Consider the following 20,226-nt stretch of genomic DNA (forward strand, 5'->3'; position numbering starts at 1 on the left):
TGTGGCTCTAATTTGGTACATATTTCAGGCTCCCACAAGTTTCCTATAAGTGGAAATGTCTAATGAGGAAGAGGGTGTGAGAGAGGAAAGAGTAGATTTTTTTTGTGACTGGGCAGCTTTAGGTTTCAACCACGAATTACACTTAGTTGTTTTGTGGAAATGCCTTGAGAGAATATATGAGAGCCTAATGTTAGTTTGCTTTGGCATCAGGAGCAACTCTTAAGGTCTCTATGGCTCCAAAAACTGATAAATACCACTAAATGGAACATGGTAGTTCAGTACCAGTTGCACAGTGGGTTACAGATATCAAATTCCTATCCATTACATGCAGCTGCACTGAGTCTCTCATGACATGAATCAAAGTGTTCTATCATTTTCTTTCTTGTGTAGCTGGTATAAAATGAACTCAACCCCCTTATTCGCAATCCACAATAAAAGGTTACAAGTTCTCCCAAGTAGCCAAGCAAGACAGATGGGGAAGAGGGCTGATCTCGTTGACAGTATTGCCACTTTTCTCCTCCCGAAACAGAAGGGAATGCATGTCTCCCCAGATGTTGCTATGACTCTCATCAGCCGTTTGCCAACTCATCAGCTTAGTTGGCAAAGATGACACAACTCTGGACAATTGGTCCAAAGAGTCCTATCATCTAAGTCCAACATCCCTTCTCTATCTGAAAGAATAGGGCACTAGTTTATAAATAGGAAAGGTTTAATGGCGTGCCTAAAGCACTACTCAAACAAAGAGAAAAAGAGGGGGGATGTTAAAAATTACTGGAAGACTTCTGTTATGGTTGAGCCTTATGGCTCCGATACTGGGAGACGTGGTCGTAAGACTCCTCGGGAGTCAGACTCTCTTGAGGAGCGAGAAAGGAAGCGGCTGCGGGACTTATTTGCAGAACCAACAGACGAAGACTCCTTTGAGGGTTTTACCGAGGGTATGGAGGAAGAGATGGTTAGCTCAGAGGAGGATGACATGGAATGGACTCGTGTGAGGGAGGATTTGGGTACCACCGGCAATAATAGTGTGGAAGGCAACTGGGGGATTTCAGGATTAGACCCGTGGACGAGCTGGAGGGATGGAACGGGATCCACAGCTGGGGATGCTGTGGGGCGTAGTCAAAGGTGTGTTAGCTCTGATGAGGAGGATGATGATGAGGCACCTGGAATTAGGGTAACAGCTGACAGCGATGAGGAGTTGTAAACTGGCATAAAATGGGGTTTGGAATCCAGGGCTAATTGCGTTGGGCAAGGTAATCTGGACGGACGCTTGGGATCTTGTTGGGAAATTCCTGAAGACGGGTGTGTTTCGTTTGCTGAATACCTTGGACCTCCGTCGTCTTCTTGACGGACACTAATTGTCGACTCTGGACTGACTGACTGACTGACTGACTGACTACGACTTCGGACTACTCTTCCTGTGGCTATCGTTGGAACTGGTGAATTAAAGGCATCTGCACCTGGCTTTCGACCTTCGGACCGGATTGAGACCCCGCTGACCGCTGCTGCCCTGTTTGAAGTGTTTGAACCCGGAGTTCGCTTGCTGCTTGGAGGAGTAACTTCTTAGTTACTCAATTACAGCTTTTGGTAGCAGAGAAGTATCTGCTGCCAGTTACTTGTGTTTCTTTGAACCTTGTTTACCAGCTTTTGTTTGTTTATAATGCCAGGCTGAAGTAAGCATTTTTGGTTTAACCCGGATTAAACTCCGGTTTAATCCGGTTTATCTTTTGAACGTTTTTTAGTATCTTTTTTCCTTGAAGGCCAGTGTTTGCCTAGCCCTTTGTCTTTTACGGGCATTTTTGGTTCTGTATCTTTAATAAACTGTGTTGAATCTTATCTGGTGGCGTTCTGTCTGTGACAACTTCTCCATAACTTTGGAACTCATATTTGTGGTTTCACTTCCTTGCAATCAGGGGAAAATGGTCCTAGGAATCTGCTAGGTTTTCTACACAGTTCTATGGTATGCTTCCTCCACAAGTGGGCACAAAGCTGCCCTGGTGGTCCTAGCAATTTCCTAGAGGGAATGCCTCTCTAGGAATTCCTTACTGAGAAAGACAGAAAAAAATGAACCTGGCCAAAATGCCAAGTTGGGAAGTGTATTACTTTAATAAACCTCAAAAATGTCTACAAATACACATGTACTTCTTTGCTTGCAATGCAGCAGGTTTCATCCTCTTACTGCATTTATTTGTACTGTGTTGATAAACTGATTAATTTGGGTTGAATTTTCTATCACAGTTAGAAGGAAAATATCCAAAGCCTCAAAAAAGTGAGATTCTACTTTTATTCTGAGATGAAATTTGGTATTAGTCCAAACATGCAAGCTACAGCAACCCATAATTTGAAAAACAACTTGGAGTTACTAAGCTACAACTTTCATAACTGGAACATCTGAGATGTTGTAATCTATAAAATTAACAGATTCTGATCTGAAATGATGATATGGTGGGGGATGGATTGCAGAGTTTTGTAATAACATTAGTGCAACTTCAAAATCATTGTAGGATATTGTAAGAAGCCAACATTTTGGCTGAAAATCCATTTCCAAGAAGATTTCTGATATACTGGGCTTCATTCATCATAACACAGCAACAAAATTATTAAATGTCTAAATAAGTAAATAGCAATCATAACATGCTGTCAAATAAGAATTACTTAAAATATTTATTGATCATTTTTCAGACTACCAGAGCCCTCAAAATAATGTACTTTTGTGTAATTTTTTTTAAAATTAAAAAGTCAATTGTTAAAAGCCAAAGGTCAGACCAATTAGTATAGAATTCTGAATTAACATAGAACTGTATGAACATTTTACAAGATGCAACTTGTGAACTCCAAAAAAATATCTCTGGAAGGAGACTCAGCATGTATGTGTCCCACTTTTATGAATGAAAGCATATGAAGGGTTCAATCGAGCATTGTACTGAGTCACCACCAGACTTTCCACACAGGGACTGTTTCAGAAATGGCCATTCAAGTGTATTGTAATTGCTGTATACACTGGAAATATCCCTAGAAATCTGAGTAAAAAAAACAAAGCCCAAAAAAATCTGGGAGAAAGGATCCACATGTTAATGTATTTTCCTTAACTCTATAAAACCATCCTCTTCTTTGAATACAGTGGTGGAAGGTAGCACTTAGTCTGTCCTAAGAAGCACTAGCCAATCCAACCTCTACTCTCTTTGCTGCAGCACTGCTTCTGACCTTTCTGAATGCTGGGAAAATGTCAGCAACCATAGAAGTGGCTCTTTGGTACTTCCCCTCAAAGGAATGTCAAGAAAGTACAAAGGATCGGTGCCTCTTTTATATCCGTTCATCATTCTGCTCAGAGAAGACAGTGATTGCTGTTTTTGATAAAGAGTTAATAATATCCCTTAACTTTAATAATAAAAAGCAACCACACCCTTCTCTGAACTGAGTGACAGAAAGCCTTTTTGAATGTCCAGGGAGGGGAATCAGGCAGCCCTGGAACTTTCTCCGCTCCACAGAATGACTCTTGACTAATCAGAGATCATATCAAAATTCGTAACTCAAACTTATTCTCAACTTTTATGCGAGGCCAACTTATACATGAGAATACATGACAACAGCTTGTGTAAGGGTTTGTCTTCGAGGGAAACCAACTGCTAGATTTGGAAAATGTAGAGCTCTTTGCCATTATTTTTCAATGTGTTGTTTTTATGCAAGCAATGAAATTCTACAATACTAGTTACTGTATCACATAATACAATGTAGCAGAAACTGAGATAATGTTTTGCATGCAGAGGATTCAAGCTGCAATTCCTAATATTTCCCATTGAAGAGCTATAGCTTGTAATGCTACATAGCTAATGTGAGTAAGGAACAAATACAGTCAGGTCCCTTCATTGTAAGTTTAGGAGCCCAGGACTCCTGGGAAAGTTGAAAAATGTAAATGTGATAATGTACACCCTACAGACTTTTTTTCACACCAACAGCACTGCCTGCACTTCCTTTCCTACCTTTCTAACACGAAGCCTCAGATAACATTTTAAATGCTTTTCCCGACTGCTTCATACTTCCTTGCTTCACACATCCACAGCCAAAATTTAAATACCTTTCCTAAGGATCAACTTCTTCACCTCATACCTTCCACTGCCAGTGTAAACATCTTTCCTGACATCCCACTTCCTCACCTCACACCTTTTGCTGCTATGGTTTGCCCAGAAAGGGGATTAAAATCTGGCAGTAGAAGATGTAAAGCAAGAAGGTCAAGCAGTAGCTAAAACTTGTACAAAATCAAATCTGCGAAAGAGAACCCCCAAATGTGAAGAGGTGACTATACTAAGCCAGTAGACTAATACTGTTATTTAGCTTAAGGAACTTTCATAAATTAACTCAAAGAAGCTTTTTTTGTGCTGAAAAGCCTTACCATATTTTGCTTCTTTTGAAGTTCTTCTAAATATCCTAAAATGTCTTCATCAGCTACATCAAATGCAGTCTGACCCTGAAGAAGTAATAAACAACAAATTAGGCTATGGCAGAGTTAACCTGATCATACAATCATAAAGGGAATAAATATCTCCAACGGATTATTTAATGGCCAGATCTAATGCTGTGAATACAGCATCATCATTTTGTAAATGTACATTGTTCATGGGAAGGGGACATTGAAATGTAAGCTGTCTTGTATTACACCATTGCAAAGTTTAACAAAACTAAATGATTTCTGAACATTCTCCTGGCACTTACTGTAGGTTAAGTGATCTCACTACATGGAACTAATATAAACATAATGGCTTCTGTTTTCAAAAACCTTCATTTTCTCATGGTCTTACACTACAGTTTCAAGGTTAAACTAAACATTTTATTCTAAATTATTCAGAATAGGCAATCCCTTTATACATGTTGGATAGATCTATATGGGTGCTATCTATTAAACTATAGTTTCCCTCTGAGTGTACTTAAATGAACACTAAGAATAAAAACAGTATTGAGTTCTTTAGATTTATAAGGACTTATTTAAGTAAACACACACACATTAATCATTCCTTATAAAAAATTAAAAAGTCTTAACTACCTTCATAATTCATACTCAACTCCTTACATGCTTTCTTTCAAAATAAAGGGAGTTCACTAATTATGGATTGCAATATTGGATTGTTGTGACTTTTCTGGGCTGTATGGCCACGTTCCAGAAGCATTCACTCCTGACATTTCACTCACATCTATGGAAGGAATCCTCAGAGGTTGAGGGGTCTGCTAAAAACTAAGTAAGTGAGGTTTATATATCTGTGGAATATCCAGGGTGGGGAAAAGAACTCGTCTGCTTGAGGTACGTGTGAATGTTGCAATTTGCCACCTTGATTAGCATTTTATTTATTTATTTATTTACAACATTTTTACCCCGCCTTTCTCACCCGAGGGGACTCAAAGTGGCTTACAACACCCGGCAAACTTCAATGCCAAACAAATCAGTAAAAAATTAACAGCACATTAAAAACCATTAACAATAATCGATAAGAATACATTATACAAGCATTAAAAACATATAAATTACTTAATTCCATCCGTCTAAGAACCGTGCACATAGACCTTAGTTCAGACCGTGTCAATATAATGCTTACTCTTTGAATGCTTACACACAAAGCCATGTCTTTACGTTCTTCCTGAAGCCTAGAAGGGTCGGGGCCTGCCGGATGTCAAAATTCTTAAAGGAGCAAATTACCCTAACTACATTAGTCAACGTGGTAAAATCGCCTTTACCCATCACATATGTCTTGGGTAATAATTTTCAATGATTTATATAACTCATCATTGCTCTGGGATTGGTAATTAGAATGTGAAAACTGGTCATTTTCATTGCCTTCTCAAGATCCTACTGGCATCTTTTCCTACTTTACATTCACATCAAGCTGCTAGATCTGTCCTCCCACTAAGGACATAATACTTATTTTGGCACGCTTTTTAAAAAGTACTTATATCATGTTTTCTTAATTTTTCACTGCTTTCAGTATACATTTACAAGAGTTCTTATATAGGGATACCTAATATTTCAATTTCTTAGACATATTCTATTATAACTTCTCTCTCATGTCTCTCTCATGTATTCTCTCTCTCATACGTGCTATTATATAGTTTTTAATTTGGTCTTCTCAAAAAACAATTTGTAGATGGATGCACACAGTTGACTGTATCATTAGATAAATTTGAAAAACCAGCTACCACAAATAACCATGGAAAGAATCCTCAGCTGGCAATGGCAACAATCAGCAAACATAATTTTTTTCCCAGTGGGTATTCATTTGGATGAACTGCTTAAGTGGTTTTAGACTGCTGAGTATTTTTTTCAAGACAAAACACCCATTGCAAACTGCACAAAGAAATAGTTACAAAATCACAGATATGGCACATAAGATATCTGCGCAAAACAAATATATTTTTAAAAACTAGGTGTATACAAACACCCAGTCTGGTTTCTTAGCATTTATAAGTAAATTTAACTATATGGTTGGAGCTTTCAGATTAAAGTAATATCCTAAATGAAAAGATTAAGCAATCCAAAGACTCAGAGTAGCACACTTTCCACGGAATCCAACTCCTCTCAGTGCAATGAGACTATTTTAAGTTTGTTGCAGGATAAGCAATCAACTTTTAATATCTTTCAAAATGTTTAAGACGTGAATGTTTATTAGCAGCTCAAAAATACTCATTTCCAAAGACATCCTTAGGATTTGGAAATGAGAAAGCATACGTGCCAATGGAGTCAGAATGGTTAAACAGAAGAGACAGAGGACAGAGAACTCTGGGAATGATAACTGCCATGATTGGACATGTTACCTTAACTGCGTCAAACTCTAGCTCCACTATAGGACTTCAGCCAATAAGTATTTTCCTTTAACAATATTAGCCCTTCTTCTGTGATCTAAATCATGATTTGAATATAAAACAAGCAAAAAAAGTGTGTGTATTATCTTTTTAAAAACTTAAAATTTGCAAGAAAACCAATTTTTTTCTTTTATCTTTTTTCCTAATTTTCTTTACCTAAAATGTTCCCCCACTCTTTATGTAGTGAATTTTTTCTTTATAATAAAAATATACATAAAAAAGAAAAGAAAACCAAATCAAGAGAATACAAAGAATATTACCTGATTTATGCAGTTATTTTCTGATTAACAATATGTGTAATAGAGCATTAGAGGAACTATGTTTTAATGAAGGAAGGAGAAGTGCAGTCCAGAAGCCCTCCCACCATTTCCAAAAAAAAATCAGCACCCACAAGTCTGTGAAAAAGTGTAATTTTCCCATTTAAATGCTCTGGAGACATTTTGGTACCCAAAATGGTAACCCTTTTCTTCTTCCAAAACTAGCATTAACCAAAAAATCACTTCCAGGTTGGATTTTAAAAATGACCAGAATTGGCCCACAGTAGTCTGAAAGGATGGAAAATGGGGCAAGTATTTATTTATTTATTTCTGATATTTCTACCCCGCCCTTGTCCCTGAGGGGACTCAGGGTGGCTTACACAACTGGCAGGATCACATGTACAAACCCAAGGTACTGCTACATTAGTGTCTGTGTGTGTGTCTTTTATGTCTTCAAATCTTGTGGCCTTTCTTAAGGAAATTTCAGAGGGTGATTTGTCAGTTCCTTCATCTGAAATATAGCCTATAGTGTCTGGTATCTCTTACCCACTACTAACTAGAGCTGTTTCTGCTTATCTTCCAAGATCATAGAGGACGTAATGCCTTTAGAATATTTAGTAGTTGTGCTTAAATGACTTGGGTACTTGTCTTCAAAGTGCAATTGCATTCAATCATGCTGATCTGCTCACAGAAGCAGAAATGGTAGTATCACCTGAAAAGGCAAGTTGTGCCCTGAGAGAGACACTGTGGATATTGTTTATGACTTGCCGAAATATCTGAGGACATCTGGCCATGATCAAGTGTTACAGTTAAGAGCAGTTAGCTAACTCCTTCACACAATATTATGTGCTATTTAAATATATGAAATACAACCAGCTGTTCTGTAGGGATTCTGAGCACTGCATCCTATATACATTTCCCTACACTGATTCAGATAAAAGGATATACCGTATATGGTGTGTGCATCTCACAATACATATATGCATTAGGAAGCAGCTACAGGTTCCTGACACACATAGCTAAAGACATACATATGGTGAAGTAGCAATATTATCCTAATATCTCAAGAAAAAAATAGTGCTACCAAAGTTGCTCTCTCAGGTGTTCCTAAAAGCTTTATGACCATGATGAACACAATTCTGCCATGACTAAAACAGGATAGAGTACAAATGCGAACCAAATGAAGTAATTACAAAGATATCACTATATCAAATTACAGGATGATTTAGCCATGTTATTAAACAAGTAAATAGTAGCAAACCAAAGAGTTGGTTTGGTGAATAGGTGAAATTATTATAAATTGTAATGCAAACTGGTTCAAATGTCTATGCCAGTATTGTGTTTTAGACATAGAGATGAGAAAATATGAAATTACAAGATTCTGTAATAAGCAATCCGACAGCTAAGATTACTCTAGCTGTTTTATTTATATGATAAATCTGTGGTTAACATTTAAAACAGTGTGCCAAGGCATCAATTACAAATTTGGCACATTTATTTCCTAATGTTTTTCAGCCCATACACAATTTATTTTACATTTTGACAATAATTCCACAAAATTCCTACCACTTTGTTGACCGTCTCCATATCACACAGATTTTCCACTAATATTCGACAGGCTTCTTCTTTACCCCAATGAGCTGCTGCATGAAGTGGTGTCCAGCCATCATAATCTTTAATATTTACATCATAGCCAGCCTGTATTAAAAGCCTGAAGAAATTAGATCAGTGAGATTAATTAGTTTTTAAACAAAAATAAAGAGCTGTGGAACTGTATATTGTACGTTTTGAAACCTTGCTTACAGACAAGCATGTTTAGAGCTTACTAAGCTTAGAAACTGAACTGCTTCATCACATCAATTACTATTATTTATACTGCTAAATGTTACCAGAAGAACTATGTTTTTACTTTCAGGTGATGTTTGAAACTACCCTGTTTCCCCAAAAATAAGACATCCCCCGAAAGTAAGACCTAGTAAAGTTTTTGTTTGGAAGCAGACCCGCCAAACAAACACCAGAGCATATAGGATTGGTAAATGTACGTACCATAGATTGTTGTACATGGAAATAATGGTAGTAACAAGACATTCTTGATAGGATTCACAGTTTGTCTGATTATGCTGGTTTGTGATGACAACATTTTTTGTTCAACAATAAATGTGAATTCTTCTTCATGCAAAAATAAGACATCCCCTGAAAATAAGACCTAGCGCATCTTTGGGAGCAAAAATTAATGTAAGACACTGTCTTATTTTCAGGGAAACTCGGTAGCAGAAAATGTTTTATCAATTTCTACATCTTTTTTTAAGAAAAAACATTTTCACCAGCTTTCTATAGAAAATAGTATTTGTATAGCATACAACTGTATTAGAAACTGATGTGAAATTAGAAAAAAAATCTCCTGCACGTTAATCAGGCTGCTCATCCCTCCATTTCCAATTTTGAAAGACTCAATTAATAATATGAACAGTTTGGGTTAAGCATGGGTCAGTTCTGTTAGGCTCCAACAAATTATACACTTTAATCCTTCTATCATGATTAGAAGGTCTCAAACATTTGAAACTCACAAAATTTACATGGCATCAGTAAGTAAATCAAAGACCTATGGATTGCACAGCTTTCTAAAACCATATTTCAAATCTGCATTAAAATATATATTTACTTTAAGACTTCTGTATATCCTTTGGCAGCAGCTACATGGAGTGCAGTACCACCAGATTTTGCATGTCGAACATCATTTATATGACCGCTGTTAAGCCACTGTCTTGCATCTCTAAGCATTATTCTTTCTTCTTCTTTCCGAGCTGCCTCGATATCAACCCCTGAAAAAGAAAAGAAGCTTGTATTTTAAATTCCTCATATTATTAATGATGCTCTTGCAAGTATCTTTACAAAGCATAAGAAGAATCAACTATTTGAAGTAGAATACAGAATCAGAATTTGTTAGCGTGCATCAGCATGAATTTCAACATGGCAGGATGCTGGTGTAATATTACAAAAGAAACTCAGGTCAAATCAACCAACTACTTCCCTACACTGTGAGTATTGTGTCAGAGGTAGAGATATTCCAATGGCAACAATAGTTCATACTATGTACTGATGAAAACAGCATTATTCTCAAAGGGGTAGATCTCTGTGTACTAGGATCTGGACCTCTGACTGAAATGCAAGAATGTCAACAGCTACAAGAAAATGTCTGATCCAAATTTCATATAGTTAAGGGTGCATCAAAGTGTGTTTTAAATATAGTCACATTTAAAGCTGCTTGGAATTGAAAAGCTACATTCAAAGTAATTTGAAGTACATGATAATTAAATTGTAGGATACAGATTAAAGGTGGATAGAGAAAGATAAATGAAATTCAATGCCTCACTGTAACATTAATTCCATAGGAAAATGTATAAAATAAGAAACATTCTTGTGATGTTCTCTTCTTTAAAAAATAGATTAAAATCTTATAAACAAACATTGATATTAACCAAGAGAGAAAGAACCGGTCCACAGGTAGCAATGAAATAACTGTAGTTTGATATTTCAACTCCTTTCAAAAAAGTTATTTAAAGTTTATTTTGTTAAAATGCTTTTGGAAATACTCTTTTAAAATAATAAGAAATGTTTGAGTATCCACACAGAGACCGACTGGTTACATTATAAGGTAATCAGCAGAAAGGTTTCAGTTTAACATTAAAACAGTATGCTAAGCAGCCATTTTATAACATTTTAAACAAACCTAATTCTCAGCATTTTGGCACGCATACACTTCTAGCTATGTCAAAGTTATGCATTGGGTAATTAACAAATTAAAGACAACTCCTCCTTACTGCTAAAGAATTATGGAAGCAATCTGGATACTAGCCAATGCCCTCTAATTGTTTCAATTGCAGCAAAATGTTGTGATGACTTATCAGTCAAAATATAACAAGTAGTCACAATGGTATTTAATTTAAAATGAATCTTAAATCTCATTATCTCTAATTTTCAATTGCCCAGATAATCACTCAATGTTTGCTCCTTCCTTTTCTAAGTATGACACTCTCTCACACTCTCTCATTGCACAAGGAATTTTTAGTTACAAAACTACCAGATATTTCCTTGGCAAATAGTACTTACACCTCTAGCAAACCACATCTGTCTGCAGATGGCATGTTTTATCATTCAGTTTAAAGCTTGGGACTATTCCAGTAAAGTTATCATTTCTTTTTTGAAAAGGCTTTTGAAAGAAAATCACAAACTTACAAGTGGGTCCTGCCATCCTGTTGTGGACAGCTTGGAAAGCAAGGATGAGAACATGCTCATTGAGCTGGAGCCCAGCAGGACTCAGCAGCTCCCTCAGCCAAGCTTTGAAGCATCACCCATGGACAAAGCTACTACTTCTCAGCCTGCAGAACAAATACAGGCAAGTACTCTGAGCAGGCTGAGGAAGAGTTAACTGTTCCAGCTTTTATGGACCAGTATGGGTTTCAAAGACCAGCAGTGTAGATTCTTGAGATTAGCTAAGAAGTGAGCCAGCAACAGGTAACACACCTATGGTTTTAGGATTTAAGTAACTCAATGATGGTACCTTGTTGCTCAGTGCAGCATCAGCTGTAGAAGCTACAAATTCTGGCCTGACTCCTGGAACTTGGCTTACAGATTCTGATTCAACCTTGTACTCTGTACTCTCTGATATACAGCTTACGACCCTGGAACAGACACTCGGACAGACACTCGGTTACTCTGCTGTCTTATCCTGCTGTTGGTTGCCTCTTTGTTGGACTATCAGCTTGACCTTGGGACTGCGTATTAATGCTCTGCTGGTATTTGAGGGTCAAGGCTTCTGACACATCCTTACAAAGTAGCACGTGTGATGGAACATTTCAATTTGTCACTTAAACATAATTCTATTGGATATTTACACATTCCACTTCTTTAATATTTCATTGTAGAATAAGTCTTCCTATTTCAGATTCACATCTTATAAAGATACGACTTGATCTATGCACCCTTCTCCTTTCCTTTGGGATATGGATGGTGGGCAACTGAATTTAGTCAAATATTTTTAAACTTCAGAAAGTGGTCCACTGCTTAGGCAGCAACCTTGCTCTCATCTGACTGAATCTTGATCTCATGGGATAAGCCTAACAGGATGATGTCCTTATTCTTCAAGGCTTGATGCTTAAAATGATGCACACTTTCAGTGTAATTCTGTCCTTGTGTCCACTAGCCAGATTAAGACTGTGGTTTGGGTGTTGGACTAAGACTTTGGGAGACCTGGCTTCAAATTCCCACTTATCCATGGAAGCCCACTGAGTGACCTTGTGCAAATTATATTTTCTTAGTCTCAAGGGAAGGCAATGGCAAATCCTCTCTGAACAAATCTTGTCAAGTAAACCCCATGACGAGTTCAGTGTAAGATTGTCATAAGTCAAAAATAACTTGAAGACACACACCAACAGCAAATTTCTTGTGCTCAGGGATAGATAAATATGGAAAAGGATGATTTATCTCTGTTCCAAGATTTTGGAGCTCTAACTGCACAGCATGCAGAGAAGAAGGCTGCCTCCCTGCAGGACTAGGAAGAAGGAGAAGAAACAGATTGGCTGGCCTCTAAATTATTCCTCTTCTGTCCAAGTATTTAATAAGTGGCATTAATGTTATGAGAGGCTAGAATAGCAGAATCAGGCACCTTGGCCTTCTCCAAGAACCAGAGATGCACAAGTGCTAAGATGACATTCCAAATGGATAGATTGAGAAACTGAGAAATTACTTAAGAAAAGCACTGTCAGGGGACTTGTTATTATAGAAAAAGATGGAAATTTCAGAAAAAAGAAAGGCTTTGCTCACTTCTGCTTCTGTTCGATGATATGATGAGGCACTTGGCAAAAGATGATGATGATGAGGATGATGATGATGATGATGATGATGATAATAATAATAATAATAATAACAATTTTATTTCTTATCCGCCTATCCTCATGGCTCAAGGAGGGTAAAAGAATAATTACGCTGCAAAAACGCTACAAATACACATATTAAAATATATTTCTATAAAAACTACATATTAAAATGTATCTCTCATATATATATATATATATATATATATATATATATATATATATATATATATGAGTGATGGCATCACGGCAATTCACAAAACAACAAAAGTACAGGCCCCCCAACCTCAAAATTTGACAACACAACCCATCATCCACGCCTCAAGGTTGATATAACAAAAAGAAAAGAAAAATAAAGTCCTAATTAGAGGGAGAGCAATAATTTTTTTATCCAATTGCTGCCAGTTTAGAGGGCTAATCTCTGCCCACTTGGTTGCCTAGCAACCAAGGGACAGCCAGGTTTCAGTTAGGCTACAGGCAGATTTAGGCCTCACTTAGGTCTCTTCCACGGATTATCTAATTTGCACTGGATTAAATGGCAGTGTAGACTCAAGGCCCTTCCACACAGCTATATTACCCATTTATAATCTTATATTATCTGCTTTGCACTGGATTATCTTGACTCCACACTGCCATATAATCCACTTCAGTGTGCATTTTATACAGCTGTGAAGAAGGGGCCTCATATAATCCAGTTCTAAGCAGATAATTTAAGATTATCAATATACAGTAGAGTCTCACTTATCCAACGTAAACAGGCCGGCAGGATAAGTGAATATGTTGGATAATAAGAAGGGATTCAGGAAAAGCCAATTAAACATCAAATTAGGTAATCGTTATACAAATTAAGCACCAAAACATCATATTATACAACAAATTTGACAGAAAAGGTAGTTTCATGCGCAGTAATTATATGTAGTATTTACAGTAGAGTCTCACTTATCCAACACTCGCTTATCCAACGTTCTGGATTATCCAACGCATTTTTGTAGTCAATGCTTTCAATATATCGTGATATTTTTGTGCTAAATTCATAAATACAGTAATTACTATATAGCATTACTGCGTGTTGAACTACTTTTTCTGACAAATTTGTTGTCTAACATGATGTTTTGGTGCTTAATTTGTAAAATCATAACTTAATTTGATGTTTAATAGGGTTATCCTTAATTCCTCATTATCCAACATATTCGCTTATCCAACGTTCTGCCGGCCCGTTTATGTTGGATAAGTGAGACTCTACTGTACTGTATTTACAAATTTACCACTAAAATATCACAATGAATTTAAAACACTGACTACAAAAACATTGATTATGAAAAGGCAGACTGCGTTGGATAATCCAGAACATTGTATAAGCGAATGTTGGATAAGTGAGATTCTTCTTTAATATGAAATAATTACTGGGATAGAATAATGCAGAAAAATATAATCTCTAAAACCAGGACAGTAAATAAACAGGGGAATGCCACACAGGAAACAATCAGGGCCAGCTAACACCTCCCAACAAAGTATTCCCATCATCAAAGTCTGGCAAATCCTGTTTTCTCAGGGCCACAGACAGTAGAAGCACATAAAATATCGCAAACAACATCACTCTGAAAACAAGGGTATTCCAGACAGGAAACAATCAGGACCAGCTAACACCTCCCAACAAAGAATTCACTCAGGGAGGAAACAGCCAGGCTTTAAAGCTGCAAGGCTATTACATCCTAATCATTTTTCCTAATTGCAGCATTCATACTTGCCTCCAACAAACAAAAAAAACCAATCAGAAATATTGTATATTCACAACCTTTAGGAAATAATATCCCCTGATGGTGCAGCGTGTTAAAGCGCTGAGCTGCTGAACTTCTGGACCGAAAGGCCACAGGTTTGAATTGGGGGAGCGGAGAGAGCCCCCACTGTTAGCCCCAGCTTCTGCCAACCCAGAAGTTCGAAAACATGCAAATGTGAGTGCATCAAGAGGTACTGCTCCGGCGGGAAGGTAACACCGCTCCATGTAGTCATCCCACATGACCTTGGAGGAGTCTACGGACAACGCTGGCTCTTCGGCTTAGAAATGGAGATGAGCACCAACCTCCAGAGTCATTGGACACGACTGGACTTAATGTCTGAGGAAAATCTTTTCCCTTGACCTTAACTACCACCAATTCCTCAATACTTTATTTCCCATACCACCAGACTTCGCCACAGCAACGCGTGGCCGGGCACAGCTAGTATATATATAAATAAAAGAGTGATGGCATCAGGGCAGCGGACAAAACAACAAAACTACAGGCCCCCCAACCTCGAAATTTGACAACACAACCCATCATTCATGGCTCTAGGTTGATACAACAAAAAGAAAAGAAAAATAAAGTCCTACCCTGTTTCCCCTAAAATAAGACATCCCCAGAAAATAAGACCTAGTAGAGGTTTTGCTGAATTGCTAAATATAAGGCCTCCCCCGAAAGTAAGACCTAGCAAAGTTTTTGTTTGGAAGCATGCCCAACGAACAGAACACCAGAGCATGCACAATTGGTAAATGTACATACCATAGAGTATTGTACATGGAAATAATGGTAGTAACATTATAGGATTCACAGTTGTCTGATTATGCTGGTTTGTGATGACAACTACTGTAGAGTATATAATAAATGTTCATTTTTTGTTCAACAATAAATGTGAATTCTTCTTCATGGAAAAATAAGACATCCCCTGAAAATAAGACCTAAAGCATCTTTGGGAGCAAAAATTAATATAAGACACTGCCTTATTTTCGGGGAAACACGGTAATTACAGGGAGAGGAATAATAGTTTTTATCCAATTGCTGCCAGTTTGAAGGCTAAGCTCTACCCACCTGGTCTCCTAGCAACTTACTCAGTCCAGGGGACAGGCACAGTTAGGCCTCACTTATGCCTCTTCCACAGATTATCAGATTTTAACTGGATTATATGGCAGTGTAGACTCAAGGCCCTTCCACACAGCTATATAACCCATTTAGAATCTTATATTATCTGAACTGGATTATCTTGACTCCACACTGCCATAAACTTCAGTGTGTATACTAAACACAAAGACAACCATACAACAGCTCACCACTACCTCAACAATTTCTCACCAACACCACCAGACGACGCCACAGCAACGCGTGGCCGGGCACAGCTAGTATCTATCTATCTATCTATCTATCTATCTATCTATCTATCTATCTATCTATCTATCTCCATAATAAAAGTGAAAACCCGTATGTGTGTATGTGGCACGGGTGTCCGTTCACACAGACAGCCTCCGGCCTCCACAAACAGGCTACAGTTCCCAGTGCTGAGGAGACAGCAAGTCACTCTTTTCCACTGACATTGCGGTTATAGAGAGCTCCATGAACTTTAGCCCAAACCCTGCCAATGTCCTCCCCAAACACTACGGCCCACCACCCAAGGAATGCTTTCCTTTGGGGCCATTTCATCCTAGATTTTGCATTGTCCTCCACCACAGGCAGGCATCCCAGGGTTCTCCATTGCTGTAAAATTTGCATGACCCTGCCTACTGCCCTTCCCTTTCAAATCTGTCTGCAGAACAAACACAACACAACTACACTTCCTGGAGGAGTTTGGGGGATTGACTCCACATGGTGGAAGTTGTAGTTCACCCTGCATCAAGTCAAGAGTGCTGTGACTCCTACTGGGGAATGTAGAGGAGTTGTAGTTCACCTACACCCAGAATGCTATGAACCCAAACAATGATGGCTCTGGGCCAAACTTGCCATGCATACCTGATATGCCCAGATTTGAATACTGGTGGGTTTTGAGTGGAATTGGCCTGGACATTTGGGAGTAGCAGGTACTGGGATTTATAGTTCACCCGGAATGAATGACCACTCCAGACCCCTCCAACGATGGACCAGGACCAAACTTGGCACACAGAGTCCCCATAACCAAAAGAATATGTTGGACAAGTTTGGGGCAAAGGGAGTTATAGTTCACCAGCATCCAGAGAAACAGTGACCCCCCCCCCCCCACCGACAATGGACCGGGACCAAACTTTGCACAGAGATGCCTCATGACCAACTGAACAGACTGCAGGGGTTTGTGGGAATGGGCTTTGATTTTGGGAGTTGTAGTTCACCTGCATACAAAAAGCACTGAACCCAGCAACGACGGATCTGGATCACACTTGGCACACAGACTCAACATAGCCTGCTGTGGATACTGACAGATGTTTTGGGACAACTGCCCCTGGAATCTGGGAGTTGTAGCAGTTCACCCCCATGGAGAGAGCACTGCAGCCAGGCGATGACCAGCCAACGACAGATCTGGATCACACTTGGTACACAGACCCAAAATGGCCAACTTTGAATACTGCCAGGGTTTGGGGAGGATTGACCCACGATTCTGGGAATTGTAGTTCACCCACTCCAAACTGAGAATACCTAACAATCAAAGACAAATAATGCCTTTATCAAATAACCCAGGTTCCCAAGCTAGTATTAAAATACACAAAATAGAGATTAAACAATGGACACACATTTAACATTCATGCTTAGAGACTGTCTGGGTAAGATTCGCCATACACTGGTCTAATCAAATCAGAATCAAATGCCTGTTGCCCTCAATATGAGTACTACCTTTATTTTTTTGGAACAGTATCCATACCAGTGTAGTGAAATATTTAGAATACTCCAGACAGGAAGCAAAATGTTGTAATACATATTTTTGTTTTCAAAATGGCTTTAACCTTAAAAGGCTTGTAGAAAACTCTGGACTATGTATATAAGGAAGCATTATTTTATTATTGGGTTGTTATTTTATCAGCCTAGTCGGGGGTTAGCCTTCAAACTGGCTTTGGGGGGTTTTATTTACAATAGGCAAGGTTGCCTTTGCTTTGAGAATAAAGTTACCCTTTCCATTATTACATACTAAGTACTACTCATCATGTTTAAAAATTGGGGAGGAATTGAACATTTCAGTTCCTTCTGCCCCACTTGAAGGTCTTGAGTGTGTCTGTCTTAGAGTGAATTGCCGGCACAGATTAGGGATCATCTTAGTGTACCAGCCACCTCACTGCCCAACAACCTCCCTACTTGAGCTAGCAAGGTTAATCTCAGGGCTTATGCCGGGGGTTGTCAACATTCACACTGAGGGCTCCCTGGTAGGCACAACTCAAGACTTCATGACCGCCATGACTACCATGGGACTGGCCTTATTCATAGAGCAGGTCACGCTCTTGACCTCTTTGTCATAAAGGGCGGGGGGGGGGGATCATGATCTGATGGTGGAGGAACTAGACTACCCTCTGTGGAGGGTAGGAGTCTGGGTGAGTCTAAACCTGACCAAGAAATGATCTGACCATAACACAGGAACTAGACATAGTTCCTGTGTTATGGTCAGATCATTTCTTGGTCAGGTTTAGACTCACCCGGACTCCTACCCTCCACAGAGGTAGTGGACCCATTAAGATGGTCTACCCCAGGAGACTTATGGATTCAAATGGATTCCTATAAAGGAATGGTGCTGACACCAAATATAAAGGAAATGAATGAGCGGGGAGCCCAGAGAGGCTCCTTCAGGCAGGGGAGAATCTTTTTATCCTACCGCTACCATCAATATAAAGGAATGAGGCAGGGCGGAAATCTTTTAATCCCACTGCTGCCACCAATATAATAGAATGAGCGGAGAGGCTAATATAACAGATTGCGCAGACACCTAATATAATGGACACCTCTCCACTCTACACTCTCACACGCAAGCACATGTATGTGAGAGGCGAGGGAATACCGTTTGATTTTAGATTTTCTTTTAAAATGGTAGCTGCCACCAACCTAAAATGTCTTTAGGATTTTTGTTGTTAAATGTGTCTGAGATAAGTTTATCCCATTCCCTGCCCACACTGCTTCTACCCCTGGCTCCCAAACTGATGTTCACTATGAGGCTTTTCTGTGGTATGTTTATTGTTGTTTTGCTGGAACTTTTATAAAGGTTTCTTAACAGAAATATTCACCGTGGAGGCTTTTGAAAGTTGAAAATAGAATAAAAATTTATTTTCTTAAAACAGGCAAATGATTACTTCAGAGAGGTACATTAGCGTAAACGGTTACAGACATTCTTCAACTTAACTTAGTTGTATGTTTCGGATTACTTCACTTAGTTTCAAACATTTTCAACCAACCAATCTATCTATTGGTCACAAAAACCCTCGCTCTATTTGCTAAGAATAGTCACGAGTTCCCCTGTGTTGTTAATTAATTCTAACCTAGAGTCTTTCTATTAACCAGCTCAGTAGTGAGAGTCAATCCCTTGAGTTATCTTCCTCCCAAGAGATCCAAACTGCCTGACCTAGCCTGTCAGTTTTCACAGCTTTCAGTTCTCTCACACACACCCTCCAAACTCCAAACTGCTCTTTCCTTTCCAAACTCCAAAACCGAACTCCCTGGAACTCTTTTTTTTCTCTGCACTCTAAGACTTGGCTCCTCCCATCTGCTCTGGTTGGCCAATCCTAGGAGTCTCTCTCTAAGCTCCTCCCCCTTTCTAACCACATTCAAAATGGCTGCCTGGCATTTCCTCTAAAAAATGGAGGTCTGCCTCACTCACTGTTACCCAGGCTTCATTCCCGGCCTAAGGTTCACTACAATTCCTAATGTCCCTTGTGGAATTTTCAGCCACCAGGAAAGGTGATCCTATTGACACCCTGATGAAACTCTGGAATACGGAGGCAGCCAAGGCTATCAATACGATTGCTCCGAAGCATCTGTTCCCTGATGTGGAGCTAAACTGGCTCTCTGGTTTTCCAGCGAGCTGTTAGCAATGAAACAAGAAAGGAGACTAGAGCACAAGTGGCGAAAAACTCAGATCGAATCCAATTTGAAGAAAATCAACGACCACTGCAGACTGTATGAACTGGCTACAGAGGCAGCAAAAAAAAATATCTATATATTCTGGTTCGATAGATGCTGAGAAGAATAGAGCTGCAGAGTTGTTCAGAGTAGTTTGAAGTTTGGTAAAAACCAACATAGATGATCTTCCATTCCACCCAACAGCTCACTGCTAAGACTTCACATCCTACTTCACCACCAAAATTAGTCGGATTCACTCTTTGGACACCACGATTGCTACAGCTCCTGTGAATGTAACCAAAGCACCATCTGGTCCCCTTTTTATGGATAATTTTTAGTGATCCTCTTTTTATGGATCACTTTCAAGGATGCTGCCAAGATCCTTGGAGAAGTCAGGGCCACTACTTGTATCCTGTACCCATGTCCACCCTGTCTTGTTAA

The 20,226-nt window shown here is 38.8% G+C and overlaps 1 protein-coding gene across 14 annotated transcripts in view; it reads right to left on the reverse strand.

Annotated features, from left to right (window-relative positions):
- Positions 1 to 20,226, reverse strand: part of ppp1r12a (protein phosphatase 1 regulatory subunit 12A) — a 122,608-nt gene that overhangs the window by 46,490 nt on the left and 55,892 nt on the right. For all 14 annotated transcript variants that reach the window (XM_062982664.1, XM_062982663.1, XM_062982667.1 and 11 more), the window contains exons 4-6: positions 9,763 to 9,922; positions 8,667 to 8,811; positions 4,388 to 4,462 (exon numbers count right to left, since the gene is read on the reverse strand). In XM_062982664.1, the coding sequence (XP_062838734.1) occupies positions 4,388 to 4,462; positions 8,667 to 8,811; positions 9,763 to 9,922 (380 nt within the window). The remainder of the gene's footprint in view (positions 1 to 4,387; positions 4,463 to 8,666; positions 8,812 to 9,762; positions 9,923 to 20,226) is intronic.

This window comes from Anolis carolinensis, chromosome 5 (assembly GCF_035594765.1).
Source record: "Anolis carolinensis isolate JA03-04 chromosome 5, rAnoCar3.1.pri, whole genome shotgun sequence".
In the NCBI taxonomy this organism is placed as follows: Eukaryota; Metazoa; Chordata; class Lepidosauria; order Squamata; family Dactyloidae; genus Anolis; species Anolis carolinensis.